The 24,159-nt window shown below is 35.6% G+C and overlaps 4 protein-coding genes across 7 annotated transcripts; 2 read left to right on the forward strand and 2 right to left on the reverse strand.

The window, feature by feature from the left end:
• The first annotated feature begins 19 nt into the window (after positions 1 to 19).
• On the forward strand, positions 20 to 8,101 carry LOC135164650 (proteasome adapter and scaffold protein ECM29). Its single transcript, XM_064125209.1, has 4 exons — positions 20 to 167; positions 1,336 to 6,194; positions 6,256 to 6,409; positions 7,342 to 8,101. The coding sequence occupies exons 1-4, from the start codon at positions 143 to 145 to the stop codon at positions 7,752 to 7,754; spliced, it is 5,451 nt and encodes a 1,816-aa protein (XP_063981279.1). The 5' UTR covers positions 20 to 142; the 3' UTR covers positions 7,755 to 8,101.
• A 1,231-nt stretch (positions 8,102 to 9,332) lies between these two features.
• Positions 9,333 to 12,338, reverse strand: LOC135164661 (pumilio homolog 3). Its single transcript, XM_064125230.1, has 2 exons — positions 12,043 to 12,338; positions 9,333 to 11,223 (listed from the first exon to the last, which is right to left on the reverse strand). The coding sequence occupies exon 2, from the start codon at positions 11,204 to 11,206 to the stop codon at positions 9,392 to 9,394; it is 1,815 nt and encodes a 604-aa protein (XP_063981300.1). The 5' UTR covers positions 11,207 to 11,223; positions 12,043 to 12,338; the 3' UTR covers positions 9,333 to 9,391.
• A 149-nt stretch (positions 12,339 to 12,487) lies between these two features.
• On the forward strand, positions 12,488 to 16,922 carry LOC135164669 (interferon-related developmental regulator 2). The gene is made up of 3 exons (XM_064125243.1): positions 12,488 to 12,804; positions 13,101 to 13,585; positions 15,608 to 16,922. Exons 1-3 carry the CDS (start codon positions 12,768 to 12,770, stop codon positions 16,403 to 16,405), a joined length of 1,320 nt encoding a protein of 439 aa, XP_063981313.1. The 5' UTR covers positions 12,488 to 12,767; the 3' UTR covers positions 16,406 to 16,922.
• LOC135164664 (uncharacterized) lies at positions 16,406 to 23,926 on the reverse strand. 4 transcript variants are annotated; one of them, XM_064125236.1, is made up of 7 exons: positions 23,802 to 23,926; positions 22,188 to 22,447; positions 19,824 to 20,548; positions 19,057 to 19,179; positions 18,389 to 18,550; positions 18,169 to 18,333; positions 16,406 to 17,228 (listed from the first exon to the last, which is right to left on the reverse strand). In XM_064125236.1, the coding sequence occupies exons 2-7, from the start codon at positions 22,231 to 22,233 to the stop codon at positions 16,950 to 16,952; spliced, it is 1,500 nt and encodes a 499-aa protein (XP_063981306.1). In that variant the 5' UTR covers positions 22,234 to 22,447; positions 23,802 to 23,926; the 3' UTR covers positions 16,406 to 16,949. The 4 variants fall into 4 exon arrangements, with proteins under 4 accessions (XP_063981306.1, XP_063981307.1, XP_063981305.1 ...); XM_064125237.1 differs by lacking the exon at positions 23,802 to 23,926 and having other exon boundaries at positions 18,500 to 18,550; positions 22,188 to 22,524; XM_064125235.1 differs by lacking the exon at positions 23,802 to 23,926 and having other exon boundaries at positions 22,188 to 22,521.
• Positions 23,927 to 24,159: the final 233 nt, after the last annotated feature.

Raw genomic sequence — 24,159 nt, forward strand, 5'->3', positions numbered from 1 at the left:
ATTAATTGTAGCTGGAAGGGGTTCATTAGCAGGGGTCCATTCGGTCTGGGATCGCGTCTAACTTCACGCAACGTGAAAAAACACACTGTCAAGAGAGACGTATCCATGTAGAAATACACATTCACATGCATGCAGTTTCAAAATGGCAGCTGCAACAGACGAGTTGAGTGAGTGGCACATAATAATTTAACATTTATTTCCAGTATTCCCTCATTGTTTCCAATTTTTCTACTGACAATTTTTGTCTCCTTTCAGTGTTTGACAAAATCAATAGGAATATAACGGGCTTTAACCCTAATTGTTCTATTTCCATACGTGTAAAAAACGAATGTCATGCCGGAGATCTTGGCCAACTTCAAACGAGTCGTTTACATTATCCAATTCCAAATTTTCTACTCTTTAGGAATATTATTTTCCAGTTTTTGGAAAATTCATTGTCTATATCCTGGAGCAATATTCAATCCTTTTGTTAATTTATGAGAACTGATATGAAAATGATTTTAGCATTCGTTGCAGACAATCTGTCTGTCCAATTTGGACGAAATTAAATAAATAAATTTTCCCTTATCCACGAAAAGTTATGGGATTTATTCTTAATTTCGTAGTTTATTTACTGAAGTATTTTAGAAGATCGAATCACTGTGAATTGATATAGAGTGGAATGTGAGGAGAATTACGAGGACTTTATCGAATAAAAATGTGTATCTAGACTAATGTCGGAGGTATCTAAAATGTTTATTGGGCTCCATAGTAACTTTCATTATATGTAAAACGAAAGATGAAATAAGGCAGAAAAAAATCTCCTGCTGATCATTGAATGATTACTTTTTATTGCTAACATAAATTGAGTTGCTCCAAGACATTGTTATTTACTTAATAAACACCAAATCTCAGTCAAATGCTAGACATTCATATTTAATTTAAAGGGCAATTAGTTTTTCATTGACACTAAAAATTAAGTTTCAAATTGAATATTAATGATAATGTGATAATTTTGAGGAAAAGTAGTCACAGTTGCGAATGATTTTCTATATGAACTAAACCTGTTTGACAGAATTGTAACTTGAAGTTAAATTTACTTTTTTTAATCAACGAAGTTAACTTCATTATTATGAAAAATCCGTTTGGGTCAATGCACCAAAATTTATATCAACCTAAAGAATAAAGTTTTGTGTGCAAATTGAAAAACAATCAAATTATTTTTATACGTTCACAATTTGAAACGAACATTCTTCAATTATAACCTTTATTCATTGAGATCTTAGTTTAATTGTTTTATTGAATTATTATAAAGAAGTTACTGAGGGAAAATGTTAATGATTTGCTTTATTCCAGTACTCTTGGAGAGGGTGTTCCTGTGTTTGGGAAGTGCCGAAACCGACGAGCAATTGCAGGCCTCAGTATGCAAATTTTTACCCCCAGTTTTACTAAAACTCTCCAGTCCCCAGGACGGAGTGAGAAAGAAAGTAATGGGTTTATTGATTCACATCAACAAACGAGTGAAGAGTCGACCAAAAGTTCAATTACCCGTTGAAGCACTACTACTGCAGTATCAAGACCCAGCAGCAAGTTCTTTCGTTATAAACTTTACGATAATCTACATCAAACTGGGCTATCCCCGAATGGAAATGAAGAAACAGGCGGAATTGGTGCCAAGTGTCTTGAATGCCATCGAAGGTAAACCTCTACCTCATCAGCACAGTCTAATACGCGTAATTATACCAGCACTTGGCCACATTCAGGCTCCAATGAGTGCTGAGAAACGAGCAGCACTGTTGGGTCTCCAAGACAAGCCCTACGTTGCGAAACAACTGATAAACTTCATGCTGGACATGCTTCTTCTGCCTTATGGTTCAGTCAGTCAAACTGACGGCCAACAAGATGGACAGCCCATCGACTGGTCGAAATTTCCTGTTCCCCCAGGTCTCAGTGAATATTCCTTCAAAAGAGTTATCGGAGAGAGCCCACCCCTCCCTGAACAACTAGAACAAATGAAACTGGGTATTGTCAAATTCCTAGCTTCTGGTTTCTTCCTAGAATCTGATATCCTCATCCACCTGATTGTTGCAGCGGCTGATACAAGATTCAGTGTCGCCAATTTGGCTGACATGGAGCTGAGAAAAATGGTCAGCTCTCTTGACTGGTCCTCCATGTCTTTAGCACTACCCCTTTACACTCTATTCCTTGGATCAAATGGTTTCACAACTCAAAAAGATGTTAAACCGGAAATGAAACGATTGGCAGCAAATACAAGAATACGATTGAAACTACTGCAATATCTGTGTAGAGTCAGTAAAGGTGGGCTTGTTATTCCACCAGCAATTCAAGTTGTCTTTGACTCACTCTATGGTAACAACACAAACAAGAAGTTAAAATCCCTGGCACTGGAGTTTGCCCTCAACATGGTTCAACAGTGCACATTGGGACCATTGAGTAGAGTAGCTGGAGTTATTTTGAATGGAATGATGAAACTGATTGCCGAAGGTGAAGTTGAGCATCAGTCAATGGCCTACACAATAATCGGTCAGTTGGGTCAGCGAATTCCAAGTTTGATAAACAAAGATGTCAGTCTAGTAGAGAAGTTCTTTGATGCTCTGACAACCACAGAGGGAGAACTGAGACGAACCGTCAGGGATGCACTTGTAGCAATGGCTTCTTCATTCATCCTGGATCGTAGCAATGAGCAGGGAATCACCCTGATGAATTCACTGCTCTCTGTGCATATTGAATCGGAGGAGGCTAATGTAAGGTACGTTGCAGTTCATTATGCTGCAACTGTCTTCCCTTCTGATGATGCACCCTCTCGATACCTCTTACTCCTTGCCTGTGGAGATGAGAAGAATGAAGTTTCTTCTGAGGCTATCAAAGCCCTGTATGGAACAGCTCACAGAAACACACGAGACAAGCTCGATGAGAAGGAATTTTTTCTTCCTAATTTCCCTCAACTCGTTTTGTACATTAATTGGCAAATGGGTATGAGAATCGCTTCGAAACGTGTGATTAGAGTTGGGAATCATACATTACCATACAATATCGGTACCTTCAATGAAATTGTGTCATACCTTCGTTTGTGTTTAGCCAAAAGTGCTGGTGTTACAATACAAGGAGCTTCAAGCGACAGTCATCCCTGCGAGTACACGCCCTTGATTGGTCGGTATCTGAAGGAACTTTTGCAGAAGGATAAGAAGTCCGTCGACGCCTATCTGGAGATTATAAAATGCTTAAACCAGGCTAGTTCTGACACAGTCCCCTTGAACGCACTTTTGGAAGTCGTTGGTTCAATCTCCCCAGAAATGTCTGATAAATTTGCGGAAGAGCTGCCGTTCCTCGGGGTTCTTCTTACATCGACAAAAGCAGAAGTTCGAGAGCTGGCTGGTAAAATTCATGCAATTATAATTGCACATCAAGCAAAGCCTGATGAATTTGCATCTCGTGTCAATGAATTAATTACAGCAACGAAGCATAAGACACTTGAAATTCAACATGGCGCTCTTTTGGCTCTCTCATTCATGTTTGAACGAAAATTGTTCCTGCGAAAAAAGGTTGATACTAAAGAATCTATTCTGTCCTGGAAGCCTTATGTAGACGGAGTCAAGACAATATGTGAATTTCTGAAGAGCAGCACAATTTTGTTGTTGGAGGCAGCAGCTCAAGGAATTGGAATTATTGGGAAGAGTTATTCTTTACCCTTGAAAGACGATGATACTGATAACTTCAGTAAGAAATCACTTGTTGAGAGTCTTTTTGGGATTCTAAAAAATGCGAAGATGAATCACAAGGTCAAGGAAAATGCAGCAACGACCCTGGGATTATTATGCATTGGAGAGGATTTCCCACATTCGAAAGACATCATCGAGAAGTTTTTGGAGTTGACGAAAGAAACAAAAGATTCGTCAGTGCATTTTATCATTGCAGAGGCTCTCGTGCTCTCTGTACAAGGTCCAGCAGCAACAGAAGCTCGTGATGCCTGGGTACAGCTTGCAATCGAACACCAGGTGGCCTTCACTCCCCAGAACGACGATTTACTCGAATGCGTGCTGGATCGTTTGCTGCAAATCGCCGTCGATCCTCATCCAAATTCACGCCAGGCTGTTTGCATCTGGCTTTTGGCCATCCTTCGACGAAATGCCAAGAGGAAACACATTCTGGATCGACTCTCAGCCATCCAAAATGCCTTCATGGACTTCTTGTCAGAGAACAACGAGATTGTCCAGGATGTGGCATCAAAAGGTATTTGCTTGGTTTATGACACCAGTGAAGTCAGTCAGAGAGATCTTCTCGTTTCCAATCTGCTGAGTCAACTGTCTGACGGTAGGAGAACAGTAGCTCAAATCACACCAGACACCAAACTCTTTGAAGATGGACAACTGGGTAAGGCTCCAACTGGTGCCAATATCTCCACATACAAAGAAATTTGCTCTCTCGCCTCCGATCTCAACAATCCAGGTTTGATCTACAAATTTTTACAATTAGCCAATCACAATGCTGTTTGGAATTCAAAGAGAGGTGCTGCTTTTGGTTTCTCAGCAATTGCGAGTGTCGCCAAGGATGAACTCAACAAATATCTTCCCAGTATTGTTCCAAAATTGTACAGGTATCAGTTCGATCCGACTCCGAAGATTCAGCAGAGTATGGCGAGCATTTGGCATGCCATTGTTCCATCGACTCAAAAAATTTTGGAACAATATCACGACGAGATCCTCGATGATTTGACCCTTAACTTGACAAATCATTTGTATCGTGTGAGAATCAGCTGCTGTGAGGCACTAGCTGATGTTCTTAAGTCAAATGCCCCTATTGATTATGTCAAGCATGCACCAGAACTCTGGAAACAATTATTCCGAGTCATGGATGACATCCATGAAGAGACGAGGCAGACAGCTACTAGAACAGCTAAACTTTTTAGCAAAGTTTGTATTCGTCAGTGTGATCCAATGTATGGGAAGGCTGGAGAACAAATTGTTCAGGCTATTTTGCCAGTTTTCCTGGATATTGGAATTGTTCACACTGTGACAAGTGTCAGAGTACTTTCTGTGCAGACAGTGGCACACTTGGTGTCCACTGCGGGTCCTCTGTTGAAACCATCACTGGTGAATTTGATCCCAGCTCTTTTAACAGCCACAGATCTTGAGAACACAAAGCTCACGTACATGAGCAATGTGTATGGAGCACAATCGGACATTCAGGAAGCTATTGACAGTGTTCGCACTAGTGCTGCTAAAAGTCACTATGCGACAGAAACGTTGAAAAAATGTACTCAGTACATTGATGGAACCATTCTGAAAGAATTGATGCCAAAAGTTATCGAGCTGATTAAATCGAGCATTGGATTGGGATCTAAAGTCGCAATTTCTCACTTTCTGATATTTTTGATAGTCCAGTCGAAGCAGGAACTGCAGCCCTATGCTGGAAAAATTCTAACCGCCCTTCTGAACGGTTTGATGGATCGCAATGCAGCAGTTAGGAAGACAAATGCTGTGACAATTGGACATGTTGTTGGTTCAGCTAAAAATTCCAGTGTAGAAAAATTATTCAATACGTTAAACACTTGGTACATGGAAAGAGAGGATGACTCCATCAGATTAGCGATTGGACAGACTCTGCAATCTATCAACAATCAGAATCATGAGGTGTTGAAGAAATTTTCGGACATCATCATGCCTCTCACCTTCTTTGCAATGCATGCAATCAAAGTTCCTGGAAATGAGAATACCATTGAACTTTGGACTGATCTCTGGGGTGACATTGCACATGGCACTGAGTCGGCTATTAAGCAAAATTTGACGTTAATAACGAATAAATTGAATTTAGCTCTTGAATCAGCTTCCTGGACTACAAAAGCACAGGCAGCTAATGCAGTGTCAACAGTTGCGACTAAAGTGGGATCTAGTATGGATGAAAACTCGAGAAATAGTCTCCTTAAAATTTTAGTTAATGGCCTGCAGGGAAGGACATGGAATGGAAAGGAAAGGCTTGTTCATGCTCTGGCTACATTGGCCTGTAACAGTAAGGAAGCACTGACTAAAGACTCCGAGCTGATAATGGCGATCACCGAGGCACTTTACCGGGAGAGTAGGAAAGAGAATCTCGAGTATCGTCGACATGCTCTCAAGGCTTTTGCTGATGTCCTTCATGAATTGGAGGTCGACCGATTTACTCAGCTTTATGACATTGCTCAGGACATTTTGATTAAGGTAAGACAGGAATGCAAATGTCTGGACTTAGGGCGAATCGTTATGAATTTTGAATTTCTAGATTACGAAGAAGAATGAGGATGATGATGAGAGTGACAATCGTGCAACCGAGGAGAGTACTAAGAAAAGAGAAGATCAGATGAAACTGCAGGAGACTGTGTATGAAGCACTGGGCAAGGCCTGGCCCTCGTCCATTGAGAGCAAACTGACTCAAGGTAGACTAAGAATTTATTCATTTCTTCAGTCTGGAATACAAAATCAATGGATTTTTAAATTGAAAGTGTGGAAACTTTGGTTTTTAAACATTGGAGTTCATATTGGAGAGATTCTGCTGTATGAGTTGATTCTTCTAGATTTTTAATTAATCCCCTCATATCGATGAATCCTTGATCAGATAAACGTTATTTTCTCAACACTCATTCAATTAATGTGGGACAATTAATGAGTCATTCAAATATCGAATTTTTGGGAAACTATGGGTCGGATGGACGTCAAAAAATTTATTGTTTTTACCTATGTTTAAAAAAAAAATCCCCTGTCGATGATTCGTTGATGAGCAATGCACGAAAAACAAAAAAAAAAACGCGGTCTCAAAATTGCATTTTCTGAATTATCGGACTATATCAGGTTGATAAAACATGACAAATGAGAAATTTGCATTTAATCGATTACATCGCTTCAATCGTCAACAAAAATAATCAATACACAAATGTCTAGTAAATATACAACTGGTGGTAGAGACACATGTGTGACACATGACTTCACTACTCAATGAGTTTTAATTCACTTTTACGTTTTTAGTTGCATTTTGATGGGCAGTACTCAATAGTGATTTTCTTATCACCTTTTCCTCTAGGAATCTTCTTAAAGTTGACTACAATTAATGTACAAATTTTTTTATTCTCAAAGAAAAAGAAAGTCCAAACGCGTAATAAATTTCCAGAAAATAATGGAACAATTATTCGCCGACGGTGAGGTACACAGCTCATCTTTCTCCATCAAATTTTTTGATTGCTCAGTAACTTGAGACCAGTTTTAAGGACAACAAAGGCCGGCCTTTTTTGATTTAATCGAAATGAGAGCATCTCTCTTCAGCCCCAAAATACCGTCAAAAAACATTAATAATGAATTTGTCCATTATTTCCAGATCAATATTGCCTGCAATTCGTCACTCACTGTCACGAGACATTGGCAAACAGTACGAGACCCATCCAGGTTGCCATCATGACCACACTGTCCCTATTTGTTGAAAAACTAGTTCTTTTCAAATTAACGATTCCAGAGTTAACAGAAAATGACAACGCAAAATTGTGCAAAATTTGTGAGACACTTCATAAAATACTGAGAGTATCCATAGGGATATCAAAGTATACGAGAATTCGTAAAGAAGCCCTCAACATAATTCTGATTCTCTCTAAAAAATTAATAGATCAAAGTAACAATACACAACTGGAACAATTGAAAACTCTATTTTGTGAACTATTACCGGAGCTCTCAAAGGACAATCAACCGGAGGTACGAACAAGGGTGGCTGATATTAAAGCAATGCTCCAGATATGAAAGAAAGACTAAAAATCTTCAGTCATAATAATTTGAAAAAACTGCTTATAAAAATTCAGCAATAATTCTCATGAATTCTGAGAAGTTCATGAAATAATACAACTTATTATTACTACATATATGCTGTTCTGTATATATCAATATTCAGTTAAAAATATAATTGAATTTATTTTCAACGTCTAAATCTTGTTTATTCTCAATGAAAATTTCTAATCGCTTGAACATCGTGAGTAGAAGATGAAATATTGTAATATTTTGTATGGAAACTGATTTTTTTGGGCAGAGGATGTATATTTAAACATTCTTACAAAAGAGACTGTATTGAAATATAACTTAATTTAACACAGTTTATCGTCATTTGTTTCGCCAATCCAGTATATTTAATATTAATCCCTAAAAAAGTTTGTTGAACTTCTAAGAATAAACGGTCGACCTCTGTTTACGATCGTTTTCATACGTAGATCTCTAAAAAATGAGTATGTAATTCAAAAAAACCCACATTTTAGATCAATCACCGATTATTTCCTTTAAATTCCTAACAATTCACTTGTAGAGGAAAAACGTGATAAAAATCCATAAAAAATATATTTTTTCCTCTGCTGTCCAATGAAAATGTTTTCCAATTTTTGAAGTAGAACAAACCACTAAAGAAGAAGCATAACAATCGGATTTTGGTACTACATTTGGATCATTTGCAGAAATCCTGGACTTCTATTAGCATTAAAAAATAGAATGAAATCTTGAAAATTCCAAAAAAAAGCAGGTAATCGGCCCTATCCGATAGAAATCATATGACCATTACTTCGCTCGCACTTTTTTTCCCCCTTCATTTCCCCGAACTCCAGTTGTAGTTTTTAATGGATCTGTATCGTTTTTATTTAAAAATATAAACTTACAATTCATATTTAATATCGGCCATTTTTTGTGGAGGTCATTCGACTATTATTTCAAGTGTTTTAACATTTTAAATATATTAATGCTAGTTTATTAATACTCTCTCAAGTTTTTTAATTTTTGCAATTTTTACCGATTCCATTTTCTTTTGAGTACTAAGAATACAAACAATAATCGAGTAAAACGAATCAAAATAACAAAACTAGAGACGTTTACATTGATTGTAATACCAAACACTGAAGCGAAAATTGAAGAAATTTCTAAAAAAAATTTCCCTTACCCAGAATTCAGCATTAAAGTTGTTGTCGAGTGTAATCTTTACTCGACACTTTGTACTTAAATTTTTTGTGATAAATAGTCAGGCGAAACAGCTGCAAAATAATCACTTTTTGTTCGAGTAACACATGCAAATCTTCACGTGTTTAAATGGAGCGTCAGGGATTAGAATCTTTTCAAAATCAATCACTCGAAAGTTTTTAAAATAAAAATTGTTTGGGGTAAAAACCGCATGCCAAATACTGCATTTGGCAACCGAAACTGCAACAAAAACTGAAATCCATTGACCGTTTTATTTTAGAGGAATAATTCAGATATGAAAGAAGGAATAAGACCAGAAACTGAAATAGTTGAATTTTTCGAATAGGAAGTGATGGTGTTTAGGCAGAGAAATAAAATATATAAATATAAACATGATTACAAAACAATTTGTATTGAAATATAACTTAATTTACCGCAGTTGAACATTATCTGATTTTTTTCAATAAAATGGAAGCGCCAGGAGTCTTTTTATTCGTGATACTATCTACTAATTTAACGAGTTTGGATTTCAAATCACGGGCAACTTCTTCCGCTTCATTTTCAAGCAGAAAAACGATGATAAAACACGCTCGATTATATTGGATCCACTTTGTAATAGTCTTCCCATCAAGTTTCTTAGCCAATTCTTCACCAAATGTGGGCTTCTGGGCCTCCACCGCGATTTTGTCAGCCAGAATTAATTTTTTCAGCATCATATGTAACCCTGGATGTTCCACAGGTGCATATTCCACCTCTCCCTCCTTCAGTTTAGTTTTTGAAGCTATCAAAAATTCAGAAATAGCTTGAAAAGCTTCCACAAGTTTCTCGCCATGTCCAGATTTTAATATTGCCAACGTCACCATTGCGATGGAGCCATTCGCCAGCCAGAAAGCACAGTCCTCAGCGATGGATTGAAGGAATAAATCATTGACAATGTCCAATAGCTCCTTTTCTCGAATCTCCTGCGGTTTCTTACTCATGGCATTTCCATCTCCCTCTTTGAGTTGATCAATTATTTGAGGGTGAAAATGATGAGTATCCCTTCGTGCAACAAGATATAGAATGACTTTCTTCCCAAATTCACTAGACGCAATGTCTTTAAGATTCTCTATCAACTCAGAAATTAAAATTTTCTTCACCAAAACTGTATCATCCACTGAATCAAATACAGAGAGTAGAATAGCATGTCCATGCTCGGATGTTGCAATATCTTTAACATGATCTTTCATAGATTTTAGCGATAATTTTCTATCTTTAGTTGTTCCATGCCAGATACAAATCATTGCAATTCTCGAGCCCTCTTTCGTGTGCGATAATTCGAAAATAGAATCTCTCAACATTACTATCAATTCATTTCGATCTTCATCTGTACAAATTGATAAAAATTCGGATAAAACTGCGAGAACAAGTGTATTATTAATTTCCTTCTTATTTAATATTCGAACAAGATTCATTTTAACTGCTGAAAGAGTTGCCGATTTCATATCAGTTGCCGTCTTGAACACATCAGTCAAACACTTTATGTTGTTGTCTTTCGATTTTTTGTAGATATCTCCATAAAACTCCTGTTTCAAATTATTTTTCGCCGACTCTGTTGTCCAATTATTGATAGCATTGTTGAAGACCGCTGCAGACACACTGTGAGAGATGATGTTGATGACACGACCCTGACACGAAGCCATCACAGTTTCTCTGATGGTTGGAGTGCCATATTTCATGAATTTCTTGATGCAGTTGATGGCGTACTTAGACATCCACATCGCTTTTAATTCGGGCGTTAATTCTTCAACAATTGACTGCCTGATTTCTGGAGTACAGAATTTTATCAACCACTGAATTATTCTTGATATATCATGGGTGAAAATGAATTTCTTCAAACTGCCTTTCAAGAGCTCAAATAATTGGTTAGTTATCTCTTCTCGTTCTTTTCCTGTGCAATTTGCTTGGCGCAATCTCTCTCCCAATTTTTTAACTTTCAGGGCCACATCGTAACTATCGTCTAATCGTTTAATTTTACGCTTTTCTTTCAACTGTTTCTTCTCCTCCTTAAGAGCTTTCCAATCTGGCTTCTCCGTAGACTTCTGGTTTGTCTGTTTATTTTTGGGAGTGAATGGTTTCATCGTCTTTGTGGGTTTCTCAAATTTTGATTTTTTTGGCTGTGTACTCTTCACTTTCGAGGATTCTTCAACTTGGGAGGATTTTTTCATTTTTTTAGCTGCAGGCTCCTCCTTTACTTCCACTGATTTACTTCGTTTCTTCATTGTGGCGTTACGTGAATCTGAAAAAATGAAAGATTAAATTAACGATTAATTAATTTACAGGAAATATCATCACAGTATAATTAGCAGTTTGGTGGTAAAATTATATAACTTAAAGCAGTATATTCGACACTAAAAAGGAAATCTTGGTAGCTATCCCCCTCCGATGTTGATGAAACTTGAATATGTCATAAGTTGAATATAGAGGAATTGAAATTAAGGGGCACGTTTTTCTTCTTAGTGGCCCATACGCAGATTTAGGGGATGAAACTGCTGTCTGCAGTTGATCACCTCCCGGGATATATTTTCAATTCTGCACATGAGGAAAGTATTTAAAGGATTGTTTGAAATGTAACGGGAAACCTATGAAAATTATTGATAATTATGTCTAATTATTGACAAGTGTTTAAGAAGCAATCTGTTAAATATGATGAATCGTTAAGCATGTATTCCAGAAATGCAATAAAATTTACATTCTCCAACGTTTTCAGATGTATAATATTGACCAATGACGCTATAAGGTAAGATATTTTCACTGCCAATAATTCAGTTTTTACATTTTTGGACAGATTTTAAATACATAAAAAAAATAAGCAAACGCCTAAAAGACTGGGAAATCCAGATTTAATCTAAATAATTTATAACACGACAGTATAATCGAATTAATCTTAAGTTTTATATAAAAATGTAAATAACCTAATATACGGGTTTCAGCACTGTAAACTAATTTTTAAAAACCACTTGTCTTTTGGCTTTTTCAACTCTGAAACAATTTATCAACATTTAACTAAGAAATCACGTGTATCACAGGTCCCATGCCAAACACATGTCCAACTAACCTCAAAAACTCCGAATCGACAAAAACTGTAGGTTCACCCTCCGATGTCTAGTCTTCTTCCGACCTCTTCCTGGAGTTGACGACTCTCAACGATGCCTAGGATGATCGTCGATTTTTTGATAAATTAAATAACAATAAAATGATCTTTAAAACCCTGGAACCACACACAACGTGTATTTGATGTTTCTGCGCAGTTCAGTTTGCGCAATAGACTCTCCAGACGGAGAATCCAACCCAAACCTTTTTCTGACTGCTCCGTTCCGTTGGAATCGTTGGTGTATTGGTACATCACCAACATCGCAAAGCTTCGTGTGGTGTATTTCTAACGCATAAGTGTATCCCTTATCCAATCACAACTCTCGTATAAGAAGAAAAGATGGTGTGAGTTGATAGTTGCCGACAGGAGGCTATAATCTTGTGAACGGTGACTGCGAAGTCAGTTGCACTTTTACGAGAAAGCCAACTACTGGCTCTTCTCGGATCGGTGTATGCCTTTTTAATAAAAATCCAAATAATCTAAAACCTCAAATCCACAACATGCTAATGAGTTTAAATCGTACGAAAATATCGCAAAAACAGTGCAGTGGATTTAATATACGAAAAAAATTGTACAATACAAGACATTTACCTTCTTGATCGTGGAATAAAATTTTTAGTTCAATAAAATATAATAAAATTAAGGAAAGAGAGGAATATACATAAGGTTGTGCAATAGAGTGAAACAAAATGCCAGGCAAAGGTGGGAGAAAGGGTAACAAGGCGGGTAAGTTTTACACTGTGTTACATAAATATTCACAATTTGTCAAAAGACCATTGTGCTTCGATATGGAGACACTAAATAATGGTATCATCACTCATGGACTTTCTAATGGAACAGTCTGGGCACGTGGTAACCATGTTGAGGCGCGTTTGATGGGCATGGTATGCCCCCACGCGGCCTCATCCTCATGTCTCATGGTCAATACTTTTCTGGTCCCATTATTGCACAACATAGCACAATGTTGAATACCCAGGCACATGATGAATACATCTGATTCCGTATTGTTTATTATTATTCAGGTCACGCACACGGTAAACGTACCGAAGTGACGTCTGACGATGAATCAAGTAATAACGATACCGCCAGTATTACTAGCGGTCAATCAGACAACAGGAGTTTACTAGCTGATGATGTTAATGACAATGATATTGATGAGCTCAGCCAGCAAGAAGTCTTCGAGGAGAAACTCAAGGAAGCTATCGATGGGCTTTCACAGAAAAGTGCTAAGGGAAGAACATCTTGTTTTGTTGGAGTTGAGAAGATATTTGCACTTAAATATGTACCCGATTTTGTGGACGATAGGAAAATGACCATCACCGATTGCATTGAGAGGGGACTTAAGAAGGGAAGAAGTGATGAGAGATCAACAGCTGCCAGATTGAGCACACTCTTGTGTGTACAACTTGGGGCCTTCGAAAGTGCCGAGGCCGTTTGTAGAGACCTCAAGTCATCTCTTGTATTCATTGCCAACGATAACACTGCCTCTACCCAAGCCAGAGCTGAGGTGAGTTGACCTCTTTTTTTGTACCTTCAAAAATTGTCTATTATCGTCTATTTCATATTACTAAAAACTATAACATACTGAGATGGACTGAAAAACAGCTGTAGACAGATGATTCATTTTTTGTCCACACATATCAAGCATTCTCAATATAACAGTATTTCTAATACTGATAGAACCCAAGATAAGTATAAAATTCGAAGTGTAGCGACTGTTTTTCCACTGTCCACAGAACGTGCCCCTTGTTAGGGCGACTTTTAGGGTCGCGAAACTGGAATTAAATTATAGGTATTGATAATCGATAAAATACACTATAAGTTATGAAATTCGAATAGAACCAGCTGTCAACTCAACGAGGAGACAGCGAGCTTATGACAGCTCTTGGTAGGGAATAGTCAGTGACAATGAGTAATGACTTTTTTGTCATTAATGTATTAACAATACTAAATAAAAATTTCTAAGAAATAGAAACCCTATGATTTATTCAACTAGTTGTCTTACGATACACAAATATCGAGTTTATTTTAACATTTTCTGTTGAAAAGGAAGAATACGAGTTCTAAACTTTTTTAGGTTTTATGTACTTTACAGTACATGCAATCTAATGTTTGTATTATCAGATAACTTGTTCCGGTACAACATTCAATTATCAAATTCATCGACGTCACGATAGGTCGCGAATGAATATCTGTTCAATAAAAAAAAACATCCATTGGGTCTACAAGTAGTTTCGTGTTTATGACAAACATTTCTTCATCATTTGAACTGATTATCTGTCAAGTGCAAGTAGAGAAAGAAAAATATTTACTCCAAATCCGGAGCATTTCGACGATCTTAAAGTTTAATTGCATAAAATCGGTTTTGTTGTGAAAACAAGTATATTTTATGTTCGATCGAATAAACAAAATATTCTAGACTACAATAAAATTGAGTGCAAATAAAAAATACCGTGCACTAAACTATCACGGGAACCAAAAATAACACCAGAAGATCACATGAAATAATATCACATTGGAAACTTCCTACTCTCTGTAAACACTCCTGCGTCACTCTCCTTTCCCTTTTCACGTGTACGACGGAAAATTTATATAGCGTTCCATATGTTGTGACGTCATAGAAAATTATTTGATAGGATTTTGGATTAGACAGGCCCGAAACCGAGAAAAGAAAAATTTCTTGAAAAAAACTGGTTGTCGAGACATCTGGTGCTCTTTTTTTTTTAATGATGTTTTATTGAAAAGTACATACAATATTTACAATTATTTACAGTTATTTACAAAACAAAAAACAGGTATATAAAAGAATTTTGCGTAAAAAATAAGGTTTTTTTAGATTGGCGATTTTAATGGCTCTCGAGTTTAGTTTGATATCTGTTAATTATTATGTTCCCACAACATTTTAATGGAGTAATAGTTGCCTAATCTGGTGCTCTTCCAACTGAGCTTATCCAGCTGCTACCCAATTCTTCATTTCAGATTTCTCTGTATATCAAGCTCCACTGTCCTTTCTATGGCAACCAGTTATCACACGTACGACGGAAAATTTATATAGCGTTTCACATCTTGTGACGTCACACGAAAACATTGAATAGAATTTTGGCTTAGGTAGAAAGGGAATCAGGATAATTCTTAATACATGCTCATATTGCTCATAATAAATGAATCATTAATCTACAACTGTCTATTTACATTCAAACATTTTCCTCATTTTTTTCCAGCGATATCTTGATGTTTTTGTTATTTTTTTATGTGAAATTTTGAGTTCAGATATCAACCTATTGCATCGATACAGAAAACTAAACTTCTGAAAAAAACATTTTCCCTATCCTAATAAAAAATTAGAACAACATTGGGCGATTTTTTGGTCAAATTTTTATTTTTCCAAGTATTGAAATTTAGTTACATCTAAGTTAACTTTTAAGTCATTTTTCTATTATTTTTATTCAACTCGTTACTCCAAAAATAATCTCCAGCACTATTGTTGTTACAATTAATTTAAAAAATAATTAATTATCTGTTTTTCCAGTGCTGCTGGGCCCTGAGTATGAATCAATTCTTCTCCGGTAATGATGCCAGTGATACTGTAGAAATTGTCCATCTGCTATCAGGGATTTTTGCTGGGTCGTATCTGAAGGGAAATGGAGCGATAGCTACGATTTCTCCAGACCTTGCCGCCCTTCATGCTGCCGCCCTGTCAGCCTGGACCCTCCTCTTGACCGTGATGACGCCATCTGATATTTATAATTTTATGGCAAGCAGTAAGCCCAATAATTTTATGCCATCACTCGACCGCCTACGACAATTACTTGAGTCACCTCATCTTGACGTAAGAATGTCAGCTGGCGAAGCACTGGCTGTGCTGTTTGAATTGGGACGTGATTTTTCGGAGGACTATGAGCAGGATTGGGCGTTGGAACTGGTAGATGTACTCAAAGAATTGGCAACGGATTCCAACAAATATAGGGCTAAAAAGGACAGGAAACAGCAGAGGGCTAGCTTCAGAGATATTCTTCGTTATATCGAGGAGGACATAACACCGGAAATGCAAATAAGATTCGCTCAAGAAATACTCTATCTCGAGGGCTGGTGTTCCAGAATCCAATACAACGCTTGCTGTCGTCTTCTAGGACCGGGTATAAACATTCATTTGGCTGAAAATTTACTTCTGCGTGAAATATTTCATCTGGGTAATCGAGCAGTTCCAATGTCATCCCACAAATCAACTAAACGTGAGAGGACTTTGATGAATGCTGCTGCATTTAAAGCACGTACCATTCAACGTAATAAGAATCGTGACAAACGTTCAGCAGCTATGGCACAATAATTGAATCACTCTTTCCTTGATATTATTTTATTTAAATCTGATATTCATTCATTACACCATTTATTAATTATCAATAAGCACCATGTTACAATACATTGCACGATGTAACTATTGGTTTTGACTAAAAAAATTGTAAAATATTTTTCGCTGGTCGCAAAATAGTTCAAGTGTATATAATGTATATTTTCATGGATAAATTGTCTATTTCAATTTTTTTTGATCGATTGCTTTTTTTGCAGTCAGGTGAAATATTTATGGGATGACGAGCGATGATATAAAAAATAACATTGACAAAATCGTTGTAAATTCTGGTTTCGACGCCGTGAAAAAATATGAGATAAGCCAATTTATCAGAAGGTTTTACACTAGATATAGCTTAGCTGTTGAATTTTAAACGTGGGTATTTATTTTGTGGGAATACTGAAAATTATAAACTTTATTACATTACGTAATGGTTGTAAATTAAATACAATAATTGAACTGAAATAAAAAAATCCAGAATAAGTATATTCAAGAAGTACAGAGTCACGTTATTCTCCTGTTGTTAGTAATGCAAATTGATGGTTTGATTGATGAATTCTTTTTCAGACAACATATGCCACCTGTATCCTAAGATCCTTGATACTTCTCGTTCTGTGTCTTCATAGCTATGACAATTTGATTTAATCCAATTTTCGTGTTGCTTCGACCAGTCGCCGTAGATTGACCAGTCCTTATCGAACTTTTTTAGCACGACGTTTCGACGAACATACAAATACTTCAAGGATTTGGCCTCTGATACTATTCCAAGGATTGTTGCTGTTGATATCTTGTCTCTAATCATCTGAATAAAAGGACACTTCATGAGTATTATAATTCAATAGTACGTTCTCAGAGTAGATGAACTTGAGTGAACTTCAGAACAAATTTATCTGAAGATTCAAGATCTATTTGTATTGTCTACTGTCACTCAGGTAAATTGTTTTGCTTCTGAATGGAAGCCGTATCTTCTTCTTTAATTTTTTTTTAATGTTTAAAGTACTTAAATCTACATGATTTATTTACCCTATGATTTAACTTATTCGAGGTATTTAACTGTAATGAAGTTGAGATACTATACATTTCCTATCTTTATAATGAATTTGTGGAGAGTTCTAAATGCTATTGAGTTTGTTCATTTTAACTGGAGAGAAATTAAGGTGTTAATCGATATTTTAAGTCGCTGTAATTCTTTCTTGAGTATTGATCTCTCATTGTTCAGATTGGAGCAAAAGTGCAGGATGTGGTTCATGTCTTGTGTTTCGTGTCCACAAGGACAACTCGGATCGTCAAATATGTTGATTCTGTGTAGAGAGATCTTCTAGTAGTAATGGTTAGCTCTGACTCTATTTATCCATGACAACAAAGCCCTCGGGTGCTTAGTACCTTTGTACCATCGCTTGAAAGTCTCTTTGTAAAAGTTTACAACATGTTCTACCCCCTTACGATTTACTTTTGTTTGGTATCTAATTTCTTTTATCGTATTTTGTTCTTCAACTTTCTTGTATTTGAAAGAATCTGAAAATTTATCTCATCATATTATGATGCTTCTTTGGGAAATTTATCAAACCTCTCATTACCCTCGATTCCTCTGTAGGCGGGTATCCACGAGAATGATATAATAAAGAGATTTGATTTATCAAGATTAGATTCGTTTTCGGTGGGGGTTTTTTTTTCAAATGGGACACCCGATGTAATAATTAATGAAAAATATAATTCCAAAAGTTAAGAAAAAATTTGGCTACCAGTGTACTTATATGCGGACAAGTTCTGCAGAGTTGGACGAGATATGTATCCATTCGATCAGCAAACTTCCTCGATAGGTAATACTTCGATAATCCTTTTATTGCATATGTTGTCAACGTAGATCGAAAATTGACTGCGTGAGCCATTATCGTTTCTTTTGGCAGCTGAAACAGTGAATTTTTCAGATGGTTCTTCCAACAATTTTTTTATCGTTCTTACTTGCATTACAGCATTTGTTATTATGATACTGTGACAGGGGATTGCACTGTGCTCTGGAAATTCTAGGGGTAAAATCATGTCTGGCTTTTTACTTTCGACTTCAATATGAACCTGTAATTTTTTGTTGTTCTTCCTGACCTTCACCCATGCTTCATTTCTAGGCTGAAATACAAATATTACAATTTTTCATTAGTAATAATAATCGGTATTATGCGATAAAATTGAAGAAAAATTTTTTGGTGCATTGAATACAAAATTGTGCGGCAATCTTATTGGAAAATTCATTAGATTTTTTTCTTCTAGAGGTTTCTACAGACATTTTTCTGGATGAACTTTAATTTTGATTTGAAATGTAATAATTTAATTTTGAATTTTTATTCAAATGTGATTTTGTCTAAATGAGAATCGAAAAGACAAATGAAATTGAAAGCGAAGCATTGAGAATTGGGTACATTATTAATAAGCAATTTTATTTGAAAATTTATTAGATTTTTTTCTTGTAGAAGTTTCTGCAGAAATTTTCCAGGTGAAATTCAATTTTTATTTCAAATGTGATACTGATTTTGTCTGAATAAGAATTAACCGAAATGGACACGATTTTTCTTGAATTTTTTGCGCTTATTCAATAAATCAAACATATCTAAATAAACATATAGATTCTATCTCACCAATTTGATAACAGAATCTGCTGGACTGTAGCGGTTTTGTAAAATATGAAAATGTTCCAATTTTGTATGGCTAATGAGCTCCAAAACATCTTCATCCAGATTCTGCGGGCTGACAACTAAAACCTGAGAAGTTATGAAAAATTAATTCAAACTTGATTCTGCTATTTACAAATATTTTGTCACAGAGAAAAAAGTGCATTTTCAACTACTTCAAAAACGATTTTTTCTTAATCTGAATTTTTTATCAAAGATTTCCAATAAAATAAAAGAAAATGCGGATGTCAATTCGAAAAAAGTCTTGAAAGTGGCCATAACTTCCTAATCACCATCATTGGTAAAAATTCAATTATCCTTCGAGCAAATACTTTCACAAGAATAATAATTCCCATTCGGTTAAACTTTTTGCATTGCTAAAAATTTAATTTTGTATATGAGAACAATAGAAAACAAACATGACGGAAAGAATTTAAGTCACAAAAATTCCATAGAAAATAGTTGAAAAGAATAAAAAACATCTAAAAGTAAACTTCCTTCGATATTTTCTATTGCATTGTTTGGGTTCAACGATTTAATACAGTCGACCAAAAAATTCGCTTCTTCATTCAACTTCAACTTCTTCATTTGTGTCTCTTCAGACGCTATATCCAAAAATGGCAAGAAATGAATATTTCTATTATCTGAGTGAAAATGGAAAGAACTATTTAGTTTTTGAATCCTTATCTTATCTTTCTCTATTTACCATTGCTCCAATGACCTATAAAACTCACCTGTAAATTGATGAAAACTCCAACATGCAAGAGAGGACAATGAAACTTGGTAGCATTGATGAGTACCAATTTTCTCAGTGTTTCCGTACAATTGGTACAAATTTCATCCAAAAAATACAAAGCTTCCCGGCTATCCAGCATCAAATCAATGAATTCTAAGTATCTTAGACACTTCAGGTTCTGTGCAAGTCTCTTAACAGCTTCCAGGAGCTTTCCCCCAGTTCCAAATATTTTAATTTGCTCTGGATCGTTGCTATTAGCCATATTGCAAGGAAATGTAAATTTCAAATGCCGAATTTGAGTACCAACCCCAGCCAACGATGGATCATTCGAGTGTTGGTTCTCGATGTACCAAGAAATCATATTCATGAACTCATAAAGATTATAAAAATTATACATCGGTTCAAAAGTGAGTGATCTAAAATTCCTTCCAACTTTATTCAGACATGTCGACGTTCTTATGTGATCCAGAACATACTGCCATCCACTGTAGTAATTATATTTTCCTCTGGTGAGTGTCATGTCCTCCAACGTGAATTTAGCCCATACATTTGGTAATTTGAAGGCTCTGTACCAGCTTTTACAGACCAATGAGGCATAGTAACGTTCTCGGGTTGTTAAATGTGAGAATATCTCTTCCAAAATAATGTCCGGCACTTGATCCCAAGCACCGTATACTTCGTCTTCCCTTGTTGCATCATCTGCGTCAATGTCGATGTAGAGAGCTGAAAGATACATTTTTTTCTTAAACTGGAGCTTTGACATAGAGTGATTAATGCTTCAATTCTATTGTTTCTACATTGCGGGCACTTTGAGCCCAAAATTGTGTTCCTAGGGTTGATGGGAAAATCGTTTAATGCTGATGAAACCAACCTTTAAGAAGATAATTGAGCTTACTTCGTTAAATGCGAATTGTCGACGTGATATTTAATAATGTTGATAATCGTCCGTATAATTCATAGGGCGCAGACTGTTGTGATAGAGTAATTTAGCCGGTTTTTATATGCGTTATTTCTTCTGATGTTACAAATGCCTTCTTTGTTGTACATCGACTCCTGCCTGCCTCTCTCAATGCCTTTAAGCATTCCCTTCCCCTGCGGTACCGTGGGACCGACTCGAGAACCAACTCGACAAAGAATTTTTTAAATACGAAAGGGAGTCAATTACGAATTGAGTACGATTAAACATTTAGTTAATAATTACAAATGCAGCTTCCATATAATATTGAACAATTACGAATTTTCATCTTTAATTAAAACAAAAATTTTGATGAATAAATTGAAAGAAACGTTTTCCCTCGTATTTTTTTTTTGAGTTTGTCTTCTATTTTTGTATCTATGTGGAAACTAATGATAATGTTATCGATCATAGTCGTGAAAGCCTCAAATTTAAGGCACCCATTCGACGTATTTTCGTACAATCATGAATCTAATTAACATGAATAAACGTTATTAAGACTGAAAAATGATATAATTTGCATATCAACCCTTCTTAATAACGTAAACGTATTTAAATTTATCTTAAAAATAACCCAATCTCAGAATTTGATATAAAACCCACATATTCGAAATTTATTTGAAAAAAAATCACGAACCTCAGATGACACTTCAAAAAATTGTCTCAGTAACTTTGATTAAATACTTAAGGGAAAAGTGCTTCTCAGTCATGCGAATCGAAGAGCAACTTGAAACGGAATTCGAAACTGAATTCTGATGAACACTTTTGTTGGTAACTCGTGAAAAAAATGGTTTTCGGCGCGTGGGATTATTGTCTCATGATCGGTATAAAAACAATACTATCAAATGTTATTTTATTTAATCAATACGATTGAAGTATTCAATAGATAATATTCCGCAGTAAAAAATAATAGAATTCCATTTTTTTATACAACGTATTGTATTTATGTATTTTCTCCAGAATTTTCGTAGACGAAAATTGATAAATTCAATTTTCTTGATGGAGACCGAAGAAATGTAGAATAAAAAAAATTTTATAAAATTTGAGGCGAGAAAATACTATGAAATATCTCTTGATCACAGAATGTAGATAGAGAAATATGTTAATTTGCATTTTATACAGAATATAATCAGCATAAATTAGAGGCTGGAGAGGATGTGAAACAAAGAAAAAACCACGATGATGATGTTACTTTTGTAACATCAAGGAAATAAATAATAATAATAAATAATCAGCATAAATTAGGAAGATCTGTGGACTGAATCATTTGATTGCTAAGAAGAGCGGTGAGATACTTAACCAACGCGAAGAGACGTTCTAAAATATTTCGTTTTCATGTGGATAAATTTAGATCGTCAGAGATTTAACAAACTGACAATGAAGAAATACACAAGAATTACCACGTACCTTTCTCTTGTTCATCAAATTTCCAGCCACCTTTATTCATTCCCATTTTCCTTAGTCCATAATAATCACAGAACAAACGTCTTATGGCGATTTACTCTATTTATAATTTACCAGACACTGTGAAGACACCACTAATCGAAGAAAATTCGCAATGATGCAGTATTTTGATCGTAGAAATTTCACATGGATTTTGCCACCAGACTTGAACGCTGATTGAACTCCGTCCGGTTTATTTTCGACCTTTCATGTGCAGAATATATCTATAATGACATAAGTAGAAAGACACAAGTTGTTTTTCCCGATTCTACTTCTGTCTCCGCTTCTCATGTTTAATTGGCTTGATGTTTTGTTGGGTCTCTATTCTGAGAACCCGCGCACACAAATAAAATTCAAAAATTTTGTAGCCGAATTTCCATGACGAATGACAGGGTAAAGGTAGAAAAAATTTTAGAAAGTGGGAAAGTGCAAAAATTTTTTTAGAAATCATTTTCTGTTCAATGAACTCAATTTTTCTACGCAATTTCTTCAAGGATATATATATAGTTTCAACTGGAATTCTCAATTGCAATTCGTCAGAATTTTGGAAATTTCTGGGTTCAGGAAGAGGTGCAGACGAAACTTTAGAAGTTATAATTATTTTGTAGGAATAGTTTTTGGTATAGAAAAGTCGAACTAATTATTTTTTTGGGGGTAACTGCACCATATGAATCATTCATTGGAAAATAATTTCAGTTCTTGATTTGGTGGAGTCAGCCTAGAATTTAATTAATAGATCCCCAAAGACTATCTGCTACAGTAACTCGAGAAGGCTGTTGTCCCCCCGATTTAGGTAATTGCGTTATAATTGAATACATGTAACCGAGTAATAGAGGACATTTTTTTAAACCGATAAATTACTGGTGGGATTTATCCCTTTACAATTTTTTAGACAAAAATTCGATGAAAATAACTGAACATCAACCGAAGATGGTGACCTTATACGATAATGAACTTCATATGATGCAGTGACCGATTCTCGCTGATTCCTGACTGATTACTAGCTCATTTCTCTGCAAAGATTGACTGCATCCTGACGTATAATCGTTGACTACCCGGTGGTTACTAACCGAATACTGATGTATTCTTGTTGAAGATCTGGCTCCTACTACCTAACTTCTAGAGTTGCTACAGGGTTTCTAGTGAGTGACCATTGACCCCAAGGGCCTCGATAACTGACGAGGGTTTCCCATTGCCCTAATGTGAAAATTTCGAGAAACTATATCTGCGTTTCAAACTTAACTTCATAACAAATATTCCATTGCAACAAGAAAGCTCTCTCGACATAATTTGGTAAATCCGCTGGTTAATGAGATAAATAATAATTAAGGAATTTCCATGGGAATGGAAAGGGGGACGGCTCTAATGTGCGGAATTTTTCTCACAAAAAAATTACAATTATCTTGTAAACAAATGTTAGTATACGAATGGGTAATGCAACATAAAGACCTATGATTACCTATTTCTTTTTATTTTTTTTTAATGTTCATATACGAGCTTAAGGTGCTCTAACAGCCACAAATAGACGAATTAAATAGTAAAAAGAACTTTGATACAATAGAGAAAACACAATAATACCCAAAGATTAACGTCGATGATGGCACTTTTAGCAGTTTCCTTTACATACATCATAACCATACTATATTTATTTCTTTAGTGAGATAAAGTTCATAACTGATTGACTGAGTATCCGATAATATTCACCTATTATTACTGATTAAGTAATAGAAAGATTTCATATCTGATTATCGTCATAGTATCTTAGATTTTGACTTTTGTGCACTATCACAATAATGAAAAATTCGATTGTTTTCATTGCACCTTAATCCAATTCTCATTATTGATTGCATGACTATTCTAGACTATTCAAGTGTACAAGTATCGATCAGATAAGTAATATATTTTTTCAAATATAATCACCCATTGATAAGGTACC

This window comes from Diachasmimorpha longicaudata, chromosome 7 (assembly GCF_034640455.1).
Source record: "Diachasmimorpha longicaudata isolate KC_UGA_2023 chromosome 7, iyDiaLong2, whole genome shotgun sequence".
In the NCBI taxonomy this organism is placed as follows: domain Eukaryota; kingdom Metazoa; phylum Arthropoda; class Insecta; order Hymenoptera; family Braconidae; genus Diachasmimorpha; species Diachasmimorpha longicaudata.